The sequence below is a fragment of the Lygodium microphyllum genome, chromosome 4 (assembly GCF_053477565.2).
Source record: "Lygodium microphyllum isolate KBCC chromosome 4, Lygodium_microphyllum_v1.1.10, whole genome shotgun sequence".
Lineage (NCBI taxonomy): Eukaryota > Viridiplantae > Streptophyta > Polypodiopsida > Schizaeales > Lygodiaceae > Lygodium > Lygodium microphyllum.
Genome location: NC_141138.1, coordinates 86,437,939 through 86,460,284, shown reverse-complemented (window position 1 = coordinate 86,460,284; position 22,346 = coordinate 86,437,939). Strand labels below are relative to the sequence as shown.

The 22,346-nt window shown below is 39.5% G+C and overlaps 1 protein-coding gene across 2 annotated transcripts; it reads right to left on the bottom strand.

The window, feature by feature from the left end:
* Positions 1–2,021: 2,021 nt before the first annotated feature.
* LOC148037266 (putative xyloglucan galactosyltransferase GT13) lies at positions 2,022–4,482 on the bottom strand. 2 transcript variants are annotated; one of them, XM_087677276.1, is made up of 3 exons: positions 3,341–4,482; positions 2,972–3,017; positions 2,755–2,846 (listed from the first exon to the last, which is right to left on the bottom strand). In XM_087677276.1, the coding sequence occupies exons 1-2, from the start codon at positions 4,343–4,345 to the stop codon at positions 3,000–3,002; spliced, it is 1,023 nt and encodes a 340-aa protein (XP_087533402.1). In that variant the 5' UTR covers positions 4,346–4,482; the 3' UTR covers positions 2,755–2,846; positions 2,972–2,999. The 2 variants fall into 2 exon arrangements, with proteins under 2 accessions (XP_087533401.1, XP_087533402.1); XM_087677275.1 differs by lacking the exon at positions 2,972–3,017 and having other exon boundaries at positions 2,022–2,846.
* Positions 4,483–22,346: the final 17,864 nt, after the last annotated feature.

Here is a 22,346-nt window from a genome sequence, read left to right as displayed (position 1 = left end):
CTAGTCTGTTCTTTTCCTTTGTTTTCCTCTTCTATAGTAAAGAAGAGTCTTTGGGAGGAAGTAGAGTCTCTATTATTAAAATCTAAAAGATGAAGTAGAGGTTGTTATATGATCGAGAGAGATATATCATTTTATGCTATAGTTAGCAATGTACTCATACAAGAAGCTGAAGTTGATTCACATGTTTATATGGGAAAGTTGATTCACCTATTTGGATGGGATGATCCATAAAGAACCTTGTTGTAGAGGGGTTTGTCTTGTTTTGTGGAGTGGCAATAGTATAACGGAAAGGAGAAATTGAACTCTCTCTTCTGGCTTAGTGTCTAGTGCTTACTAGAGATTCGTGTTTTTTTTATTTATGAATATGCTTACCTGTGCTTTGTTGGAGGGGAAAAAAACGGCTTGTGTGCAAGTCTAGGGTTTGAAAAACATGTCAAACAACAAGACATTGGCCAAGTAGACCTAGTCTTGTTGTACTCTGTCAAGGGGCAGAAACAAAAAATGAAATTCATGGGATTAGGACCTTTCAAGGTTTGTAGCATTTATATTATGAATTGTGTGTATTACTGATAGCTTCCATCTTTTATGTTCAATTCATTGTCTTGTGTGCTCATGTCTTCATCTTGAGATTTACAAGAATTTGTGATGATATTTTCATGCAATATTCTCAATACAATAACTTGCAAAATTTATATGCTCATAGAGAGAATTGTAGTTTTCTCTAATGGTTTCTTTTCTTCATGTGTCAAAACTAGGCTAGCTTTCCAAGAAGACTAAAGCTATAATCTTTGTGGGTTTTCATATGAAAATCGTCAAAATTTAAGGGAATCTTCTAGGAACATGCCCTATGTTTCTCCTAAGATGAAGTACCTTGTGATTGATACTAGGTATGTGGTGGTGTGCACTATAAGACATCTTGAAAGAAATCCTTTAAATCTTAGCCTCGTGGTGCCTTTGTCATATGGCTATAGTAGATGTTCTCATAAGTAACACAAGACCTTTCTATAGCAAGTAATGATGTCATTACAATTTCCTCAAGGTAGACCATTATATAACTAGATCCCACTACATGATTTAGGGGAGATCATAAGGACTTTAAGGAGAGTTATACTCCAATAGATCATTTCTCAATGATTAAACGAAATAGAATGAAATTTTATGTACTTACTATGTTGAATAACCAAGGCCGAAAAATGGAAAAGCATTATCCTTGTCCATGCCAATTTTCTTCCATCTTGCCTTTAAGAATAGCATGGTCAATTGGAAATTTTGGAATTCGATAGATTTAAAGTGTAGTAAAATTATATATGATTGTCATACCATAATTCTGAGAATGTGTACATGATTCTATGTCATAAAAATTGTTGTACAATGTTCTTAAGTGAGCAATTTACATTGTGATATAATATAGCCAATGCTAGCACAACTAGAAATAAAAGGCAAGGACTAACAAAGTGCACATGCAATTCTAGATTATTTTCTTAGGTTTAATGTATTATTCTAAACCCATCTAGATTCTAAATGTTTCTTTAACATTTTCCATAGAGAAATGAGAGATTGGTAATTAGTAACCCAAAATAAGAGAGTATATGCTAGCAAATGATTGGTACGTAATTATTAAACGAGTACAATGACATGAATTAGAAATTTGAGAGTGATCATCTTTTTGACCCTACAATGTAAACACCAATTGGTCTATTATCTCATATTGTTGCAAACTCCAGCATGTAATCAAATTGATCCAAGATTAATCTCATTTTCTTATGAGATCCTAATGATCTTGTCAACAATAGGATAATATCACTAATGTGTCATGGTAGTTGCATGCAAAAGAAGAAGATTTCTTCCTATTTTGTTGTACTTTTTGGCAATATATCAATATTCAAACTTTTTTCAAATGGGAAATAGAATATCACCAAAGGTTTGAAGAGCTTCTTTGCATGAATTTGTAACTATATTCTTTGTTAGAGCATAGAAAGATGGGATTTTCTCTCAAGAAGGAAAATGAGACCATTCAACATTATGTGAATAGTTTTGAATCAAGATTTTAGTAACTTCTATTATATAGTCTCTAGAAGTGAGGAGTTTAGTCTTTACTTACATGGGATTTTGAAAAGATTAGTTGGCAAACTTTAGGCATGTCATACCTTTTGGAAACCATTGCAAACATAGAATAAGAGTACATTAACTTTTTCAGAGTCAATGAATCATTACATGTGTGCACCATTGAGTTGATCCAAGTAGGCATGAAGAGTTAAATCAAAGGCATCTTTGAAGGGTCTTTGTGAGTGTAATCCCAAAGAGTTTGAATTTGGAATCGAAGAGTAAGTAATTCTAGGGATCAACTCTCTCACAACCTTTTGCATGGCTTCACGTTTTTTTACTGGGATGTTAGATAGCGTTTCAAGTACATTGACTCTTTTGGACACGACATCATCTTCATTTATAAAGACAGAATATTCGTAGTTTAAGGGGGGCAAATGCCACAAGTATTGTTCATAGGCCGTGTTTTTAGCAAACACAACTGGTATACAACCGGCCACTAGAGTGTCAAAGAATCCTCTCCTAGTAGCACTATCGCCACCTGGCTGTAAACAAAATGTTGATGTGGCCAATGCATTAATCACTTTGTGATGCTCATAAGAACATTTAATCACATCCATGTTTGTGGGTGATGATTCTATGAGATTGTCATTACAATCTATTGCCCTGCATTTGCTAGTACTTGCAGAGCATTGATCTATAAGTTCAGCCCGCAATTGCTTCATGGTTGGCTCTGAGAATTTCCTTGAGGATGCACCTAGAAAGGTCACTAACATAGGCCTTTCCACCACCTTGATTGCCTCCTATGATGACAAAAACAATCACATTAAACATTGCTCATTTGAACAAAAGCACATCGAATCTTTACAATGGTTCAATGAGCTAATGAGTGCAAATGAACATGACCAAAAGAAAGGCTTGCAATTACCTAATGTGAATGTTTTGTGGTTGAGGATCTATGTGCTACAAGTAATCTAAAGTAGATCAAAAGAATGAGTTAGAGTTTGATGTAATATGATGATGAGGAAGATGTTCTAAAAGGCTACTTAGTTTATGGGGGAGTGCAAACAAGCAAAGGAATTCATAATGTTGTCATGGTTGAATGTAATAATTTGAGGAGATCGGTATAGTAAGAGCCAATGTCTTAGTGTTTTGGATGACTAGAGCGAATCATAACGTTACAATGATTCGATTCATCATGTGAGGATAACTCAGATTCCCGAAGAATATGAAGCCTCCAATGCGTTGACACAAGGGAAGATAAACACATTACTCGGGCGAAGACGGGATGAGTTACCTGCCACGTGCGGATGTCAGCGATGGAGGAAGGGTGGAAGGAAGTGGGGTAAGGGATACCCATGTCGCGGTGGTCCATGAATTTCCTCTCGATGGAGAGGGAGGTGAAGTGCTGCAGGAAGTCGGGCTGACGGAGGAGGGAGGTGCCCCAGTGGCTCACCAGGGGGAGCCGGTCGAAGTCCCAGGCGATGCGGCCCAGGACGAGGAAGTGGTCGGAGGGCCGGCCGGCAGAAGCTGAAGTGCCACGGCGGCGGCGCTGGGCCCGCCGCCACGCTGGCTGGCTGCTGAGCCAGCCCAGCAGGCGCTGGGTCAGCTCGTCGCGCAGCTGCATGTGCGGGCTGAAGAGCGTGAAGGCGAGGTCGACGCCCGCGTAGAAGGGCACGTAGAAGGCGGCGGCCCGCCCGGCGTCGTTCGTCAGGCACTCGTACCCCTTCATCCTCTCGTGAAATATCACCTCCGCCGCGAACTGGTCCGTCTCGTACCACGCCCCGCGTGGCACCAGCTCCACCGCCCCCACCCCCAACCCGCCACCCGCCTCGCTCCTATTGGCCCTTCCCGCCACCACCCTCATCCGTGGGCCCATCCCGTGGTTCTCCCCGAGCCTCTCGCACGGCACGCAGTCCCACTCCTCGCACTGCCTCTCCCTCTTCCTCCTCCTGCATCTCTCCAGCAGCCCGTCGTTGAACTCCCTCGGCAGCTCGTACATGTATATCCACCTCCCTTTGCAGTACTCCCGATCCTCCTCGGCCTCTAGTGATCTCGCCGCATCTAAGGCAACCGCAGACGACGGCAGATCAGACCTCCTGCTCGCCACATCAGGCAATGCATCATTGTTGCAGATCGAGCCCGCCAGCATCGTCCTTTCTAGTGGGTAATACAGCGCCATTGTCAAGAACAGGAAGACGCCCAGGAGCAGGAGTAGCCAAGGAGACATAGCTGGCCTCCACACGACGTTGTTTTGCCCCTTCCCGTGCACTGAATCCATTACATTCAAAAGACCATGCATCTCCAATTTCAACTTGGCACTTCAAAGGCATTATCCAAGCATGTGCGCCCATCCTTAGAAACGAATATCATTAAGCTTTTCTTAGGCACCTTCCATAAATCAATCTTGTTGTATATCAGTTTGAGTATTTACTATCTTCCTACAAGTCTTGACACCCCTTACTCTTGCTCAATTCCAAATTTTAACTTCTTTAGAGTATTGACACGCTTCACATATGTGTGTCACTTAAACCACAAACCCATCAAACATGGCTTTCTTCACAAATACAATCACCCTTTTGGCCAATGGACGTGGCAACACCTGTATACACCTTTCCATGATAAAAGTAATTCACGGATATCGAAACCTTTGTAGAAGAGTTTGAAAGGTTGTTCTTTCTTGACTCAAAAAGAAAAAAGAATACATTTACTCACACATACCACGTTCAATACTACATGTGTTGAGCTCCCTAGTTCCAAAGCTATTCTCAATCCCTAGTGCTGTGCATGCGCTGAATCCATTTATTTGCACTCTTTAAAAAAAAATAACAAATGTTAAGCAATCAATGATGCAAGAAATGTCTATACATGTCCCTTACAACGTAGCTGTCAAACTATTTTGAGCTACCAACTACTTGTCTAAAGACCTTATAACATTTTAAAACGTGTAACATCTCTATATAGATGATTTCAAGATTACAAGCTTCTTTGCGACTAGATCGCATTAAATAAAAACTCAAAATGTACCTTTACAAGTTCAAATGTATGGCATATCTATTTTGGTGGACATCACATGTTGCCATGCAAAATGGTAAACATTACTAAAGTGGACACGATCTTATGTTCTTTGAGCATAATTGAATAAGCAATGAGTAGCTCTGACCACTTATTTTACTATTTTCAAGGGGCCCCAAAGTTCCGGAAAAATATATCAAGCCAACTATTATAAGACAATGAGTATAGATTTGAATCCTACACTAAGTCCAAGTCACCCCTTTTTAATGTTTCTTTCCATATTCTTGTTGGAAAAATGGAAATAGTTTCATTAGAAGTTAAAGCCCTTTAAGTCTTTCCAAGGATGATACATTATGCAACGCCCACACAATGAGGGATCCATTACATACAAACATTAGTGATAGACAAAGAAAGAGCCAATATACCAAATTTATCACATTTTCGAAAGTAAAACATTTGCTCAATTTGAATACATGTTTTCGAAAGTAAAATATTTTTGAATACCCCATGTAGGAAGTAGAAAGTAAAGCATTTGCTCAATTTGAATACACATTTTTGAAAGTAAAATATTTTTAAATACCCCATGTAGGAAGTAGAAAGTAAAGCATTTGCTCAATTTGAATACATATTTTCGAAAGTAAAATATTTTTGAATACCCCATGCAAGAAGTAGCCTCAAGCATTCAAAATAAGTTGTTTAATTTTCAACTAATGTGAAACATGTCATATTTGTGCATGCATGCTTGCATATCTACATAAGTAATGGATGCATATATGCATCATATCTACATATTCAAAGGAACACATAGATGTAGAGATGCACACATAAACACATGTGTATGTACGAATACCCCATGCAGGAAGTAGTCTAAAGCATTCAAAATAAGTTGTGTAATTTTCAACTAATGTGAAACACGTCATATATATGTGCATGCATGCATGCATATCTACATATTCAAAAAAACACATAGATGTAGATATACACACATAAACACATGCATATGTATACACATACATGATGTGCACATAATATACAAATACACATGCATAGATACAAATATACTTTTATATGTGCATGCATACATATATATAGACACAGGGATACATATGCATTTGAACAGATGCCTACATGGGTACATGTATATACATACACATGCATGTACACTTATTTACCTACTTACATGATAGGAACATTGTTCCATGCATATGAAAATTCACTCCTCTAAACATCATACAAATTTATAAGTACATACATGTATACATGCATAGCATCAAATACATAGCATCATATATATACATCTACACATAGTTATGCATACCTACATATACATATAAATGTTTACATATATGTTAGTTGTGTGCCATGGGGGTCAATGAGGGGTCAATACATAAGATCCTACATAATAGCACTTACATAAGATCCTACATAGAGCTTTTTCCTCAAGATTTATTGGTCTTACAATTGAGATTTATGTTTGTTTTTGTTAAGTTGCCAAGTTGGCTAGAGGTGCCAAATAGTATATGTGCAATAAAGAGAAGGAGTTGAGAAAATTAGGGTTGTTGCAAGTTGATGAGTGCATTGATGGGTCTTGTCTTCTACATATATTCTTACAAAGATTAAGGATATGCTGAAATTGAGGTGCAGAGTGGTTCTAGTTTTGTGCAGGTTCATTCCCTGGATATCTACCATGAGATAGGTGATTTTGTGCAACAAAAAAGGATTGGATGCACAGTCTTTTTAGTAAAAAGAGTCATTAGTTGATATATTTCAACAAACTGAAAAGAGAGCTAAATTATTTTAGCCAATAGGGTTGTAGGGGGTGAAGGTATTTTAGCCAAATGAGTTTGATGTTGGTTTTTGTCAACATACATAGTTTGGGGCCATTTGTATGCAATCCAAAGAGAAGAGCACTAATTTATTTTAGTCAATAGTTGGGTGCTATGCATTTGTAACAAGAGATGGGTTTACTAGGGGAAAAGAGTAAAACTAAGGTGCAAACCAAAGATAAAACAATTGAGAAGAAAGTGTCTATTGATGATGCGATGATAAAGTGTGCACATGCTATTGTGCAAGAGGGGGATATATGATGCTATGGTACTTGAGGATGCAAAAGAAATATATACTTTGGGTGAGTGTTTAGTTGTGAAAATGGTTGATTCAACCATGGTTTATATAGGGGAAGTTGTAGGGTATGAGATGTTGCAATGGGATACTATCCTACGAGATGACGATCATATAGGGAGGGAAAAGCTTTCACCTCTTAGTAGCAATATTTTTCTTCTGGATTTATTGGTCTTATAGTTGAGAGTTCTATTTCTTTTCATAAGGTTGCAGAGTTACCTAGAGCTACTAGGGAGTATGTATGCAAGAAAGAGAAAAAGAGTGGAGGAAAGTAGGGTGGTTATAAGTTGATAAGTGTATTGATGGGTTATATAATGGGCTCTCTTGTGCAGATATTGTTGCCAAGATTAAGGAGATTTTGAAAACTAAGGTGTAGAGTGGTTCTGCGGGTTCATTCTTGGATATGTATCATGAGATAGTTGATGTATTTTAGCAAACTCAAAAGAAGGATGAATTATTTTAACCAATAAGGTTATAGGGGGTTGAGTTATTTTAGCCAATAAGGTTTTAGGGGGTTGAGTTATTTTAGCCAATAAGGTTATAGGGGGTTGAGTTATTTTAGCCAAAAGATTCTGATGTTGGTTCATGTCAACATATAGATTTTGAGGTTGTTTGTATATAGTGCAAAGAGAAAACATCAAATTTATTTTAGTCAACATAGTTGGTTATTGTGCACTTGTAGTAAGAGATGGACTTACTAGGGGAAATGAGTGAAGCTAGGGTTCAATGAAAGTATAAAATGGTTGACAAGAAAGTGTCTATTGATGATCTGATGATGAAGTGTGCACATGCTATTGTGCAAGTGGGGGAATGTGCTGTGGTACTTGAGGATGCAAAGGAATATATGCTTTGGAAGAGCATTCACTTGTGATGATGGTTGATCGAACCATGGTTTATGTAGGGAAAGTTGTAGGGTAGAAGATGTTGCAATAGGATTCTAGAATACCATTTAATCTTGGAGGTCCAACAAGTTTGTGGTTTTTGGTTGTAGAGCAATACATGATAGTTGGATATCATCAACTATTGATACCTTATGATTTGGGATTGCTATGCCTTTTTGAGGATGCTTATGATTTGGATTTCTAATCTTGGTGGGAAGATGATTATGTACATGCTTGTTTGGGTAAAGATCATATGGGTACTTGATCCCAATGGGCTACATAATGTGGCACATCTTGGGGATGTGTAGGTTTAGTGGTAGTGAATGTTGTGTGGTTACATGTTCAAGGAAGGAAACATAATAAAAAGACATCCATATACATACTCCATATATATGCATATGAGATCTTTACTCATGATTTTGATAGATTTTCGAGGTTTAGAACTAGTATTTAAAATAGTTTGAACATTTATTATTGAGTTCTATTAACTTAATTATAATTTTGGGTAGATAAAAGCACATGCAATGAATTATCGTGAGGGCTATAGGATGTCTAGACCAAAAAATACAAAAAGTAATGTGTTTTACAAAAAGTGGTTTTTTCAACTATTCTAATATGATTTTTGCACAAATCCACAGAGGATCAAGAGCAAAGCAAGATGAATGATGACACTAAAGTTGCAGCAAGTGAGAGCTTTGGTGAATTGAAGAAGCAAACTCTTCATAGAGATTTCAATTGAGGTTATTAGAAGAAATGTTGCTTAAAGAGAGACTTTGAAACGCCAAGAATTTAGGAGATGTCTAAAAATACTTTAGACAATGAGGAAAGGCCCAAAATTTTGAGTCTCTTGTAGAAGAGATGCACTTTTAGGACACAACTGAGGAGGATTAATTCAACATGACATGTAAAGCCCTTTAAGTAAAAGAGAGTAGTTCACATGAACAAGGGCTCAATATAAGTTTGTTTCGAGTGGTTCACACTAGCTCAAGCAATCAGCTCGAATCTTCTCCTCGAAGGCGTTATGAATAGCAGGATGTAGAGAGAAGGTTTGGCATTCTAATGGTGTAGTCTCTTGCAAAGGAATCCCATCAGGGTGACGGCGACTTCCCTTCAGAACATGGCTTTCTATGGTCACGAGGCCAACGATGCATCAGTCTTGTAAACTTCTGTAACCATTCTCTCAAGGGCTGCCAATCCAATTAATGATTGATCTGGTGAAGTATGGTTGACAAAGCTTTGCTGACTTGCACCATAATCACAGTTGGATGAGAGCTGAAGGTGATCTCTTCAGGATAGTTTGCAGCTCTTACTAATTAGTATGCCTGCTGAAACTCAAGTGGCAATCACTCACGGCCCTGCATCATATAAGCTCCGATGTAGTAGTCAGCTTCAATCATCTTCCAAAGCTCTTGAGATCTCTCGCTTCTGATAGCAGCAATTACTACTCTTCACGGTCAAGGTGATAACATGTCGCTTTCCAGTCGGTCCTTTGTCCTTCATAGCCCGCTGTCACAGTTTGAGCCGCTGTCAAACCTCTCTGCTCTCCTCTTCCCATCATCTCATGTATCGGTCTAAAAAACCAAGGCTGCCATCGTTATCCCTTTCTGAGTTCAAAGTCTCGATGATATGCAGGAGCAGTCATGGTGGTCTCTCTTCAGAGCCATGCAGATCGTCTTTTTTTTCTGGCCGGAGCACTGATCTCTCTGTAAAGATTGCTACTGTTCACCGTCAGCATGATGCTCTACGGAGTTCTTTCCGCTTTCACTCTTCTTGACCTCCTCACGTCACGAGTTGTTCCCTGATTTTTCCAAACATGCAATCCTCCACCGAAACATAACTAGCTAGGACTAGCTAGGCCTCCCCCCCAAAAAAACCACAAGCTAGCCTTAGCAACCAATTTGGCTTATATCTCGGCTTGGGGTGTTTAGATGTACTTTTCAACTTGTACATCCGTTTATCTAGTAAAATATACTTGTCATTAAGCAAAGGAATCAAATCCCACACATAATTTTTCTGTAATGAGTCATACTCTAACTGCATGGCCCTCTCCCAAGAGTGACTATCATCTTTGTGCATGGCTTCATCATAAGTAAGAGGCTCACCAATATTTGTTGCTATAATATAATCCATAGAGGCCTCAAACCACATAGGCTATTATCTATCTCTAATAGATTGCCTCAAGGCTGGGTATGGGGCCTATATATCCCATGGAGCATGAGAGACCTAGGCCATGGGGACATCAATTGTTGCTGCAGGATGTCTAGCTGGCTGTATAATAGCAAGAGGCTCCTCTTAAAATATCACCTTGTGTACCTCAATGAGAGGCTCAGGTTGCTTATGCATTTTCTCCTCATGGAAAGCAACACCATAGCTGTAGATAATCTTCTGAGCCTGCGGATCCCATAGGCGATAGCCCATCTCACCTGCATCTCCATAACCAAGAAAGATGCATTTCCTAGACTTAGGATCCAACTTATTGTGCTTGTCCTTGGGTATATGGCAAAAAGCCTCACAACCAAAGACACGAAAATAAGCATATGAGGGCGGTTTTTTAGATCATACCTCCTCTGCAACTTGATAGTCAAGAGTAGTACATGGGGACCGATTTATCAAGTGTACGATAGTAGTAACTACCTTAGTCTAAAAATGTCACGGTAAGACTACTTGGCTAAGCATACTCCAAACTCGCTCCTAAATTATCTTATTTATGCACTCAGCCACCATACCATTTTGGAGTGGGGTATACAAGGCAGCCAACTGATGCTTAATACTCCTCTCGTCACAAAACTACTCAAAAGAATTAGAGACATACTCACCCCCATTATTTAACCTTAGGCATTTCAGCCTATACACAAACTAGTTGTCAACTAATGCAAGCCAACATTGAAATGTAGCTAGGATTTTTTATTTTTGCTTAATAAGATATGTCCAAATCTTATGCGTATAGTCATCAATGAAAGTAATAAAATACTTTGCAAGAGAGTATTCGACTTAGCACCATGTGCAATGAAAAGATTCCCACATGTAATCTTCCCTAAGAATTCACAAAAGTAAACTACATAGCCTACATCGTCCAAAATGCCAGCGGAGATAAGGCTCTTTGTGAGAGCCAGTACATGACATACACATCATGAAGATAAAACATGCAACCCTAAATGACATCACCTATACCAACTATCCTCAATGCCAAGTCATTACCCAAATAGATAGATCTAGTCATATTACGATAAGAGTGAAAACCACTCTCTATGAGGGGTCACATGAAAGAAAGCCCCTGAATCTATCAGCCAACACTAAGTATACCTTGAAAAAGTATCATTCAACTGTGAAGTATCAAGAGAGAAAGTTGCAAGTATGAAATCATCATCAAAATCATTCTGCACAATAGACTTGCTAGGAACAATGCTATGATAATCATTTCTATCTTATACTTTACCCTTGCCCTTTTCCTTGCACCTCTCTTCCCACATTTTATAGCATTGTAGCCAAATATGTTCTACTTTTCCATAGTAATGATAAGTCAATGAGGACTGACAGCCACGGGACTTACTGTGAGATTGTCCACATGACTAAGAATGAGACTATTGAGAGTCTCTTGCACGACGGCAAGCATTATCACTCCTACTAGTATTGCCTCTAATTATCAAAGCATGAGAGATGTGGGAAGCATCGACATTCCTTTTATTAACCTCTTGAATCAAGAGTGCACCCTCTACATTTTGTAACTATAACCCATCAATAGAGATGTGGGCACATATAGAAGTACAAAAGGTATCCCATGATTCAGATAGTATAACTAAGAGGAACAAGGGAGGAAGAGTGTTTTTGAATTCAATTCCCCATGAAGATAAATGATTAATAGTGGAATAAAACTCATTTAAGTGAGCTAACATAGAAATGCCCTCCTTCATGTGAAGGTCCATGAGTTACTTCAGCAAATATATTTGAAAAGCAAGGCTCTACTTGTCATAGACATTGCAAATATTTTCCATAATTCCCATGCAAACTTTCCATTAGAGACAACATTATAGAACACCTACTCAGCTGAGAGGGACAATAAGATAGTGGCCTTACATAGCTCATCTACTTCAGCTGCAATCCTCTGGATCAAAAGGTTCAGGTTTGATACCCTTACATTTCAAAGACCCAACCTATATTTTGTGCACTAAAACTTGCCAGATTTGGGTCTTCTAATAGCTGTACTTGGTGCTGTCCAACTTGTCAATATTAAAGATAGCACTATCACTTGAGTCACCACCCATAATGAGGGAAAAGACATGATTGTTTGTATAAACAATGTAGTAAGACATCAGTAAGAAATCAATGTGAAAGAGGGGTAATCGGTTATATAAGATAAACTATACCTACCAAGAAATAACTCCAATTAGGAGTAAGTGAATATGTAAGTGGCACCAAGAACTGTCAAATAATTAGTGTGCCCCTTGGTCTCATTGGAAGACCCTTGTAGAGGGGAGCTCAAGCTCATCAACCGCCAAGACCCGCGGACCACTTATTCTTTCAAGCGTTTTAAGCGAGCACCTATGGCTATCTCTCACCTAGCCGACACGCCTTCGATCCTACCGGGGTGTAGTGAGCTTACCTCAATGCCTGAATGAGTTGCCTTCTCTCACAAGAGCACACTGGTAGCTCTACAATTCTTGATGTTGCAAGCTTAAGTGTCCTCAAACCTCTACCTCCAAGCTCCATCCTTCATAGCCATGCATGAGACAAGAGAAGAGAAGAGAAGAGAAGAAGAAGAGAGGAGATGATGAAGAGCTTCAGCTCTAAGATCCCTCACCCTCACACACTCACTGCCTCACACTCTCACACTCCCTCTCTTAAGCACACACAAGCAAGCAAAGAGAAGAGGAGAAGATGAGTCCAATTTTGCCATACACCAAAGAATGAGCTCTCATTTACTTTTTGGATTTTATATACATGCCCTAAAATCCCTTGGGCACCCATCCCTTTTTTACATCATGACTCGCAAGATCCTCTTTTCCATTTGCATTCTACTTGCCCTATTCTTTAGCCTATGCCCACCTACCATTTACATTTTGCACAGGAGGGAGCCTAGTGCTCTTTTACAATAGTTTTTACCTTTGGCTTGATTTTTGAGACTGCCCTTATGCCTTTCTTGTTCTCCTTCTTGCTTCTTCCATTGCATCAGCATTTTACTTCTTTTTCTTCCATCTTGAACTGGGGTTAACATTATCCCCCTCCTAGACGAGTGCCATTCCCATGGCACTTGTTGCGGGTTCTTGGTGATGAGGGCTTGGTTCTTGGAAGGGTGGTTGTCTAGTTGATGATGGGGCCTTGTGTGGATTGTTGTTGGTTGAGAGGCTTTGCAATGATTGCATTGTTGGAGGGCGAGGGTATGTTGAGTGGATGGTGGGGCTTCCGATGTTGGTGGTTTGCAATATTGTGCATTACTTGAAAGGAGAATAAGTGTGCTACCTAGGGGGAGTTTCTACCTTACCATGTGGTGCATTGTGCTCATGCTAGTGGAAATGGGAGTTGGGTCCAAGCCAGGGTGCTTTCCTACACTTGAGGACAACACCACATGCATGCCTAGGTATTGTCCCACACTTGAGGTCCGAGTTTGTGCATAAGTGAGGTGCGGTTCTTGTAGCTTAGGGTGACAGATCTATCAGTGTTACCTCCCTAGGTACGTCCTACCCTTGATGTTCCCTAAGCGCGAAGTGGAGAATCCAAATGAGGCTAGGGGGTTAGGGATGGAGTCAACTAACTGAAACCATCGAATGTACCTAACTTGAGAACCCCTAGGTGCAGTGACTCTGGCCTATGTGGGGTGAATTGCTTTTCGTTGTGATTTCTTCTCTTTTCATCTTTGTTTTCTTTTTGTTTTTTTGTTTCTTTCTCTCTTTTCTTTTCCTCTTTTTTTTGTCTTTTCTTTTTCTTTTTCTTTTGGATTACATAGGCAGGATGAGAGCTAAGCTTCATTGTCCAAGTGGGTGTAGAAGGGAACCTAAGAGATTTATTCAAGAATTGCCAACTCTACAAGTACCCTTTCAGGTTTAGGCGGACTTGCAGAGTGGTAGTAGAGAGAAATGGATGATTGCAATACGTAAAGTTACTATCATTCATATCTTATAGAAGGGATAAACAAAATGAAGGGAGAAGAGCAGGGGCTATCATCAGTTGAGCCATGGTGCAGCTGTCTATGGCATTGGGATCAAAATAGAGGGTTGGAAGGCCGTGTTCTTGTGGGTGGAGTGAAATTTTGCCTAAGTAGTATTCTAAGTAGTCTAAGGTAATTACATGTAGTAATGAATGCAGGGTAGGGGAACGAGGAGAATTCATCTACAAAGTGGACTATGAAGTCATACAAATCTTCTAAGTTGAAGACAAGGGCCTCTTTAGGCTTAGTACAATTCACATTGTAGATTAGAGGAAAGTTGTACAGACCATGGACATTGGGGTTAAAATCCACTCCCATCCTTTGGGGGTATGGCATGAATGTTAGGTTTTTGCGTTCAAATGGGAGGGTGTTGCAGAAAGCCATCCAAGTGTCTATATTTGCATCACAGATATGCCTTCTCCATGTAGGCTGGCACTCATAGCCCGACACTAATCTTAGGACCTCAAAAATCTTATTTTGCTAAAATTTTGCATCCTCTGTGCCCTAGAGGGTGGGGTTATGCTCTCTCTCAACTAGCCATTTCTCCCTGAGCTGGCTGCTTTCAATACTAATCACTTCTTCCACCATCTTGATCAGCAGAACCCTACACAAATTGGCGGGGAATCGGAAGTTAAGATTGGAGGGGCTTTTAGCAGTTTCCTGTTAATCCATATTACCAAATCAGTGTGGAAGCTAGTTGGAAAATTATCCTGGCTCGGTGGAATAGGTGCAGGTGGTACTACTACAAGTCTAGCATTCAATCTTCCCCTTACTTCCTCCACCATTTGTTTTCTCTTTTCCTTAAGTGCAACCCTTTTTTCTTCAAATGTGTCTGCTTGTTTGCTGGTCTTTCAGCCGTGGTGGGGAAGGAGGCTATGGAGCTAGCTCTTCTTCATGAGGCCCCATCTTGAAGCTTATGCCATCCTCATCTCCTTGCTGGGTTTCCTGTTGTACCCCTTCTGTGAACCCTAGTGCATCTATTTCCTATGGTGTCAAGCCTACTAATAGTAGGTATCTTCCTTGCTCTTCAATGGTTAACACTACAAGATATAGGCCTCATATCGACGTTCAAAGCGACGAAAATGTTCAAAAAAAATATTATCCCCATTATCGCTAAACACGTCGGTATTAGCAACGCCATAGAACCATCACTATTTGTGGTGCATAGATCGGTCGCAGTATGCTCACGTAGTGAATCCCGGAAGGTCCCCAAGAACAATGAACTCTACCTTTTTGCACAAAAAACAATGTAAAAAGCATGAACGACAAGAGCAAGAGACCAATTGGGTTCAATCTCCCCCCATGCCTTGTGTGAGCGCTTCATAAAGCATGTATTTTATGTATATTTCCATCTTCATGCTCAATAATAGCCCAATTTACAAAAATATGACAAGCTTTTAGCTTTTGAGTTTTCTTTTACAAAAATAGGAAATAAAGCTAATGGACGGTGCCCATAGAGTCTGGCACGCCCAATCTCAATGTCCAAATAGAAATAACATATCCGTGCGCATAGGCGCATACAAAATAATAATCAATAATCGATGCCTCAATAGACATAACAAAATATAGGCATGGCGCCTATCAAAATATAATCCATAAGTCGAATACTCGCTAGACTCCAATGCTTTCCTCCGCCACTGCTGCTATCTCTACACATCAACTGAAGCATTCACAATCATTAGTAAAATAATACAATAAAACCGACAAAAGTGAATACCTAGCAGTCTTCAGCTACATAAATAAATCAACTGGTTAGAAATAAATCCTATGATGCCAGGAGGCATATTCCACGGTGGATTCCGTAAACTTAGATGACCGGGGCTCATACACAAAGTGGATTCTTTGTGCGAGAAGTTGATGGGGACGCCTGTCCTTTTCATAAAACATAAATCCATCATTATATGACAATGAATCAATAGGAATGAAATTATTTTGTACTAATTTATTCCAATTAGAATGAAAAGTAATATCCTGGTGATATGTATCTTTCATAGCAATCAAAGAATCAAAAGATATGATAGAAATATTATGAATTGCAGGTCTTCTACTCAATGCATCAGCAACTATATTTTCTTTTCCAGGTTGGTATTGAATGATAGGATGAAAACTTTGAATAAAGGAAGCCCATTTGATATGACAGCGGTCAGAAATTTGGGGTTGGCTAAGTAAATGTCTAATGCTTTGCTGGTCGGTCTTTATCATGAATTCTGAACCCATTAAGTAGTGTTTCCACTGTCTTAATGCTTGTACAACTGCTAATAGTTCTTTGTCATATGTGGAATATTTCAGCTCAGAGGGTTTCAGCTTACAACTAGAATATGCTATTGGATGATTGTCTTGCATTAGTACGGCTCCTATTCCTGATCCGCTAGCATCAGTCACAACTAGAAAGAATGGTCTATTAAAGTCAAGCAACTGTAAAACTGGGGCATTGGTTAAGGCATGTTTCAGTAAGTCAAAGGATTTCTGTTGATTTTCAGTCCATTGATAAACAATTCCTTTCTTGAGAAGTTTGGTTAATGATAAAGCAACTAATGAAAAATTACGTACAAACTTCTTATAGAAACTAGCAAGACCAAGGAATGAGCGTAACTCATGCACGTTTTTAGGAACAGGCCGATTCAATATTGCATCAATTTTCTTAGGATCAACTTTAATTCCTTCAGATGATACAATATGACCTAAATACTCAATTTCTGTCTTAAAGAATTCACTCTTTTCAGGATTTGCAAACAATTGATTTTCTTTCAATAATTGAAAAACTAAGGACAAATGCTTATAATGCTCTTTCTCGTTTTGACTAAACACCAAAATATCATCAAAGAAAACAATCACATAATACTGATATTTCAGAAAGATACGGTTCATCATTCTACTGACGGTAGTAGGTGCGTTAGTCAATCCGAATGGCATGACTAAGAATTCGTAATGGCCAAACTGTGTTCTGAATGTAGTCTTAAATATGTCAACTGGTTAGAAATAAATCCTAACCTTAATTTATTACGAGTGCGCACTCTAAACTCATAAACGTTTATTAATTTAATATGCATTTTTACGGAATCACCCGCTATGGAATCACCCATGTACACACTAAATTAATGAAACGACCGAAAAGGACAGGCGTCCCCATCAACTTCTCACACAAAGAATCCACTTTGTGTATGAGCCCCGGTCATCTAAGTTTACGGAATCCACCATAAATCCTCACGGAATCCACCGTGGAATATGCCTCCTGGCATCAATTTGTGATGAAAATAGTGAGAAAATAGCGATGGTTTGTGACGCTAGTAATGATGCATATAGTAAATTTGCATCGCTAATAGCAATGAGAAATGGTGTTTGTTGCCCTGTCACATATAGCACTATGTGTTGTATTTGGGCCATACAAAAGGGGTTACAAAAGGGTTGCATCCACAAGATTGATATATAAAATAAATACAAGATCACTTAATGTAAGTGCTCATGGAATCATGGCAAGATACAAAGGATGATAATAACATAGTGCATAAAAAATGCCTACATAAATTACAGGACCAAGTTGCTTAATGAAAGCGCTCATGGAATCATGGCAAGATACAAAGGATGATAATAACATAGTACATAGAAAATTCCTACATAAATCACAGGACCAAAAAAGAAAAGGATGTGCGCTCCATTGATCCAAGCACAAGCTATAGATCCTCGCCATCCGAAAGCTCGTCCCGTCGCAAAGAAGCATGAAACAGACTCTGCAAAAAAAGAAACAACTACATATCATTCCACCATACAATAATGCATTTAAATTAAAATTAATAACCATGGACAAGAAAGATAAGTGACTTAGTGGGCCGCCCTGTGTATACAATCTATTGATTAATGTAGTGAGATCGTGTCTCTCTGCATATTGAGTCTCTAGGCTGGTAGGATCGCGGTTTGTAATGGAGTGCTACAAAGAAAACAAAATGCAACTATTAGAAACAGATTGTCAGTACAAGTGGTATTGTAAAAAAATAAGTGAGACGAACAAAAGAAAAACTTACAAAGTCCTCCAAATAAGCCTATGGCTGCCACTCCCAAGATTATGGACCACTCCTACCTCCAGTCGTACCCTCGGTGCCTCACACAGCTATCTCCAACTTCTTGGAGAATCTGTAGCCTCCTCCTTGAGTCGGCACCAGTCATCTACATCTAGCCACTTGGGCTTTGAGGCCCCACTCTTAAGTGCCTTGTGTACGTCTGATCGTCTATGTAGCATGTATGCACGGATGCACTCCATCATCCAGCCTGTGGAAAACTTATCTATTGCAATAGGTATCGCAAACTCCTCATACAAGGATGCTACTATTTAGTCCTTGCTTCCCTTTGATATGTTCTTCCAATGATCTAAGACATTGTGCTAAAAAACTGGTTGGCACAACTCTCTCATACGAGTCATCACCCTCCTCCCCTCATCATTCATCATGACGGCTCCTGTCATATCAAATACAAGGTATGCATATCCCTCTGAGATATGTATAAGATGTATCCTCTTCCACTTGCAATTGTGCCTTTGGCATATCCAGGAGACAGCACCCATACGGTACCACATGCAGACGGCTAAGAAAAAGCTGGGGTGATTGGAGTAGATGTCTCCACAAGTTTGAAAAATGCCATAGGTGATGCAACTCAAGTAGAAAGACGAGATGGAGACACTGCATTGGTATCTCCACAACTACCATCTGAGCTAACTTCTCTTAAACATGCATGAGAGAGAGGAGTAGCACTTGTATCTTGAGCCAACTGCGGGCTCACAACATCCAAATCTCCACAGTATCCCCTAGAACCACTCCCTCTGTCCGGTCCAAGTCTAGAGCATCGACCTCATCTACTAAAAACCAAAGCATCAGAGCATGCCAAAGTAGACTAATGGAACGGCCTAATGGTGTCCAAGATAGCTCACCATATCTCTGAATAATCGAGTAATCTGATTTGGAGACATATGTATGAAGATCTCCTATAGCTCCTCGTCACTCATCCCTCGACTCATCGTGCTGTCCAAATATCCACAAATGTCACTTGCACATACAAAAATTGATGTTACTATAATCAATATAAAGATTCAAGCAAAGCACGGTAATATAACTCTTTTAAAAAAAAGATCTTACTTAAAATTCATATTCTAGAGTACCCTTAAAAGTGATTCATCAATGAATTGAGTAGGTGGATGCTCTAAGTATGACATAGCCTATGGTCCCATGTCAATCTCTTGACACAACTCCGCATGCACTAGAAGGTTGATAGAAAGGTCACCACAAAAGTATGAGTCCACCTCGTTCTCTTCTTGGCCTTCTATCTTTCCATCATTGTTACCCAATTCTTCCTCCTCTACATGCTCCAAGCTTTGGGCAGCCTCCACCTCTTGCAATATCTACCCCTCTATCTGCATATTGTCCTCATCTACACTTGGAACATTGATTTCATCATATAATCTCGGGTACAACATACCACCATCGAGGTTATCAAGGGTTTGTATAGAAAATTACCTATTAAAAATCACATACAAGAGAGATTTAACATTTGTGGCATATACCATGTTGTAATCAAATTTTTTAAAAACATGAGTTCATGTACATGTTCACAATGGCCCGGCAATACAAATGTGTCGTGCAAATCCATCCATCTTTTTCGGAATCTATTTCGAGAAATCTAGATGGATCTCCCGTCAAACAGTTGCCTCGGCTCCTTTCAGTACCAGTTTGAACTACTACACATCAAATAGGATCATGGAGAAGCTACAGTAATCCACCATGATAATACTTTGCAAGTTTCCAAAATACTCCATCATTTCTATAATGGTGTTTGGATTTGTGGCTCACCATCGGCTCTCTTGCTCAAACTTTGCCATGATACCACAATCCGTTGTGAAGCGCATTTTATTGATACGCTCCACGTGAAAATGTTGTTCGCACAACCACACCACATTGTATATTTTGTACTATACATTGAAATATTAAATTAGTTCTCACATATAGAATCTAGATACGATAGCTTAAAGGACATGTGGTTACCTTTGGACTACATCCCCTCAAGAATTCCCACTCCTCAATAGAGACCTCCACCCCTTCGTGAGAGGCTACGATCAAAGCTCCATGCAACCATCAACAAGACATAAACCACGACATCTACTCGATGCCCTCAGGATATCGAATTAGTTGATAGCGCATACCACATCAAAATTTGGATCGCGCTTCTTCCCGATCTTTCATGGCTTGCTCATACCTAGCGATACACTTCTCCATGGAGGCATGGTGCAATATACAAAAATGATTCACTTTCTTCTCCATTGCAGCATCCATCCTTTTTCCTACCCCATTTCCAACCACCATATCTTCAGTCATACTATCATCATCCTTTAGCAATGATAGCATACTGTTGTTTGAATCCATTGTTGGTAGCCACTATGAGATATGTACTAATGCCTCATACACCAACTAACCTTTAGCCATGCTACCTTCTGGCCAAGCTCGTTGTCACACAAAGCCTTTCATGGTTTTCATGAAGCACTCCAAGAAGAACATCTATCATGTATGGACAGGTCTCACAATCTCTACTTCATCTACAAGATGCACCACGAGGTGGGTTTGTATTGTGAACATGCTAGTGGGTAGGTACTTCTCAAAGAGATAGACCATCTCCATAGCTCCTTGCCTTGAAGATTCAATAGAGGATGTCTTGATCTCCTTCTGTGAGATCCATTGTGCTAAATTTAATAACCTGCAAATCAGCCCATGTATTTTTGGAATGAGGTATCCTGTGATCGTGATTGGTAGTACAAACTACCACAAATGAAGAAGCATTACAAACAATGACTAATCCTGCGATCATGATCATTAGTACAAACTGCCACAAATGAAGAAGCATTACGAATAACGACTACACTCCAAATAGCAAAATATTCATGCCACTTATAATCCATTCGTAGTACAAACCTGGCATATTTTATGCCAATCATGGGATTTTGGCCCTGATAATTTGTCGTCTTTAGAAAAAACGGATCTAAGAGAATGCATCATACCCATCAAAGTGCGGATAGACCTAATAATTTACTTCACAAAGCACTCTTCTTTAGTGTACAAAACCCAAGAACACAATATTAGTGAGTTTGGGAATCTCCCAATTCCCATGTTTTGAATACTAAAAAGGTGGCACCCAGATAACATGTCCGTAAGTTTCTCAAAACCATATGATGTGACCTATCATTGGAAAGCGCTTGAAAAATGGAATCTATTGAGCTATAGAGCGCTTGATTTGGAGTTATAGTTTCAAGTTATGGCAAACCCAAAGATTTGACCATGTGTCCCAAACTTATGGAAAATTCCCATATTCTCCAATATGGTGTTCAAGGAGCATGGGTAGTTGCAAGGTACCATCAGCACTTGACTGTGGGCCAAAGAGTCTCCATCTTGCCTACCTCCTTCAAATCCATTTGTGCCCTTGCAGTGTCTCTCTTTCCTATGGTGTGGTCCCATAGTAAGTTGCCCACATTCTTGAAAATATACATGGGATCTAGCAAGTGGCTAATCTATAAGTAGGTCCAATACGACGACTTGTAGAAAATTGAGAACCCTTCCATTCTGCTTGGATGTGACTTTGTGTACCATTTTCAGCTCATACCAGCTTTGGGCATTCATTCGTACCTGAGGTCATCCAAGAAAACCTTCCCTCAATTCATGACCCTCTGGTAAGAAAGTGATGTGTCCTTAATATACCATCTTCTTTATGGTTCGTGACCTTCGAAAGTCTATAACTATGGCCCACACAATGGACATGCATGATAACTTGAGGTAACTAGACTTGTACCAACACCTCTATTCTATGAATATAAACTTGAACGAGCTATGATAGATATTACCAACAAGAACGAAAGCCTACTTACCTAAGAACTCTTTGAATCTTGGAAAGTCATGCATGGTCCACATGAGAGTGGCTCGTATATTGGTGGACCTTAGACCATTGCGCTTGCTCATATCTTCCATGGTGACCCCCTTCTCCCACAAGATCTTAAGCTCATCGACTAATAGACAGAGATAGACGTCCATATTCTTGACTTTATAGTGGCAAAAAACGAGCAAGCTAAGGATCATGTGTCCTTTCTTTATAGAAAGCCATGGTGGGATGTTGTACTT

Coding starts and splice junctions, on each gene's coding strand:
- LOC148037266 (XM_087677275.1), bottom strand. CDS start 4,345: ATGCATGGTCTTTTGAATGTAATGGATTCAGTGCACGGGAAGGGGCAA. Junction 2,847..3,340: donor CTGACATCCGCACGTGGCAG/GTAACTCATCCC, acceptor TTGTCATCATAG/GAGGCAATCAAGGTGGTGGA.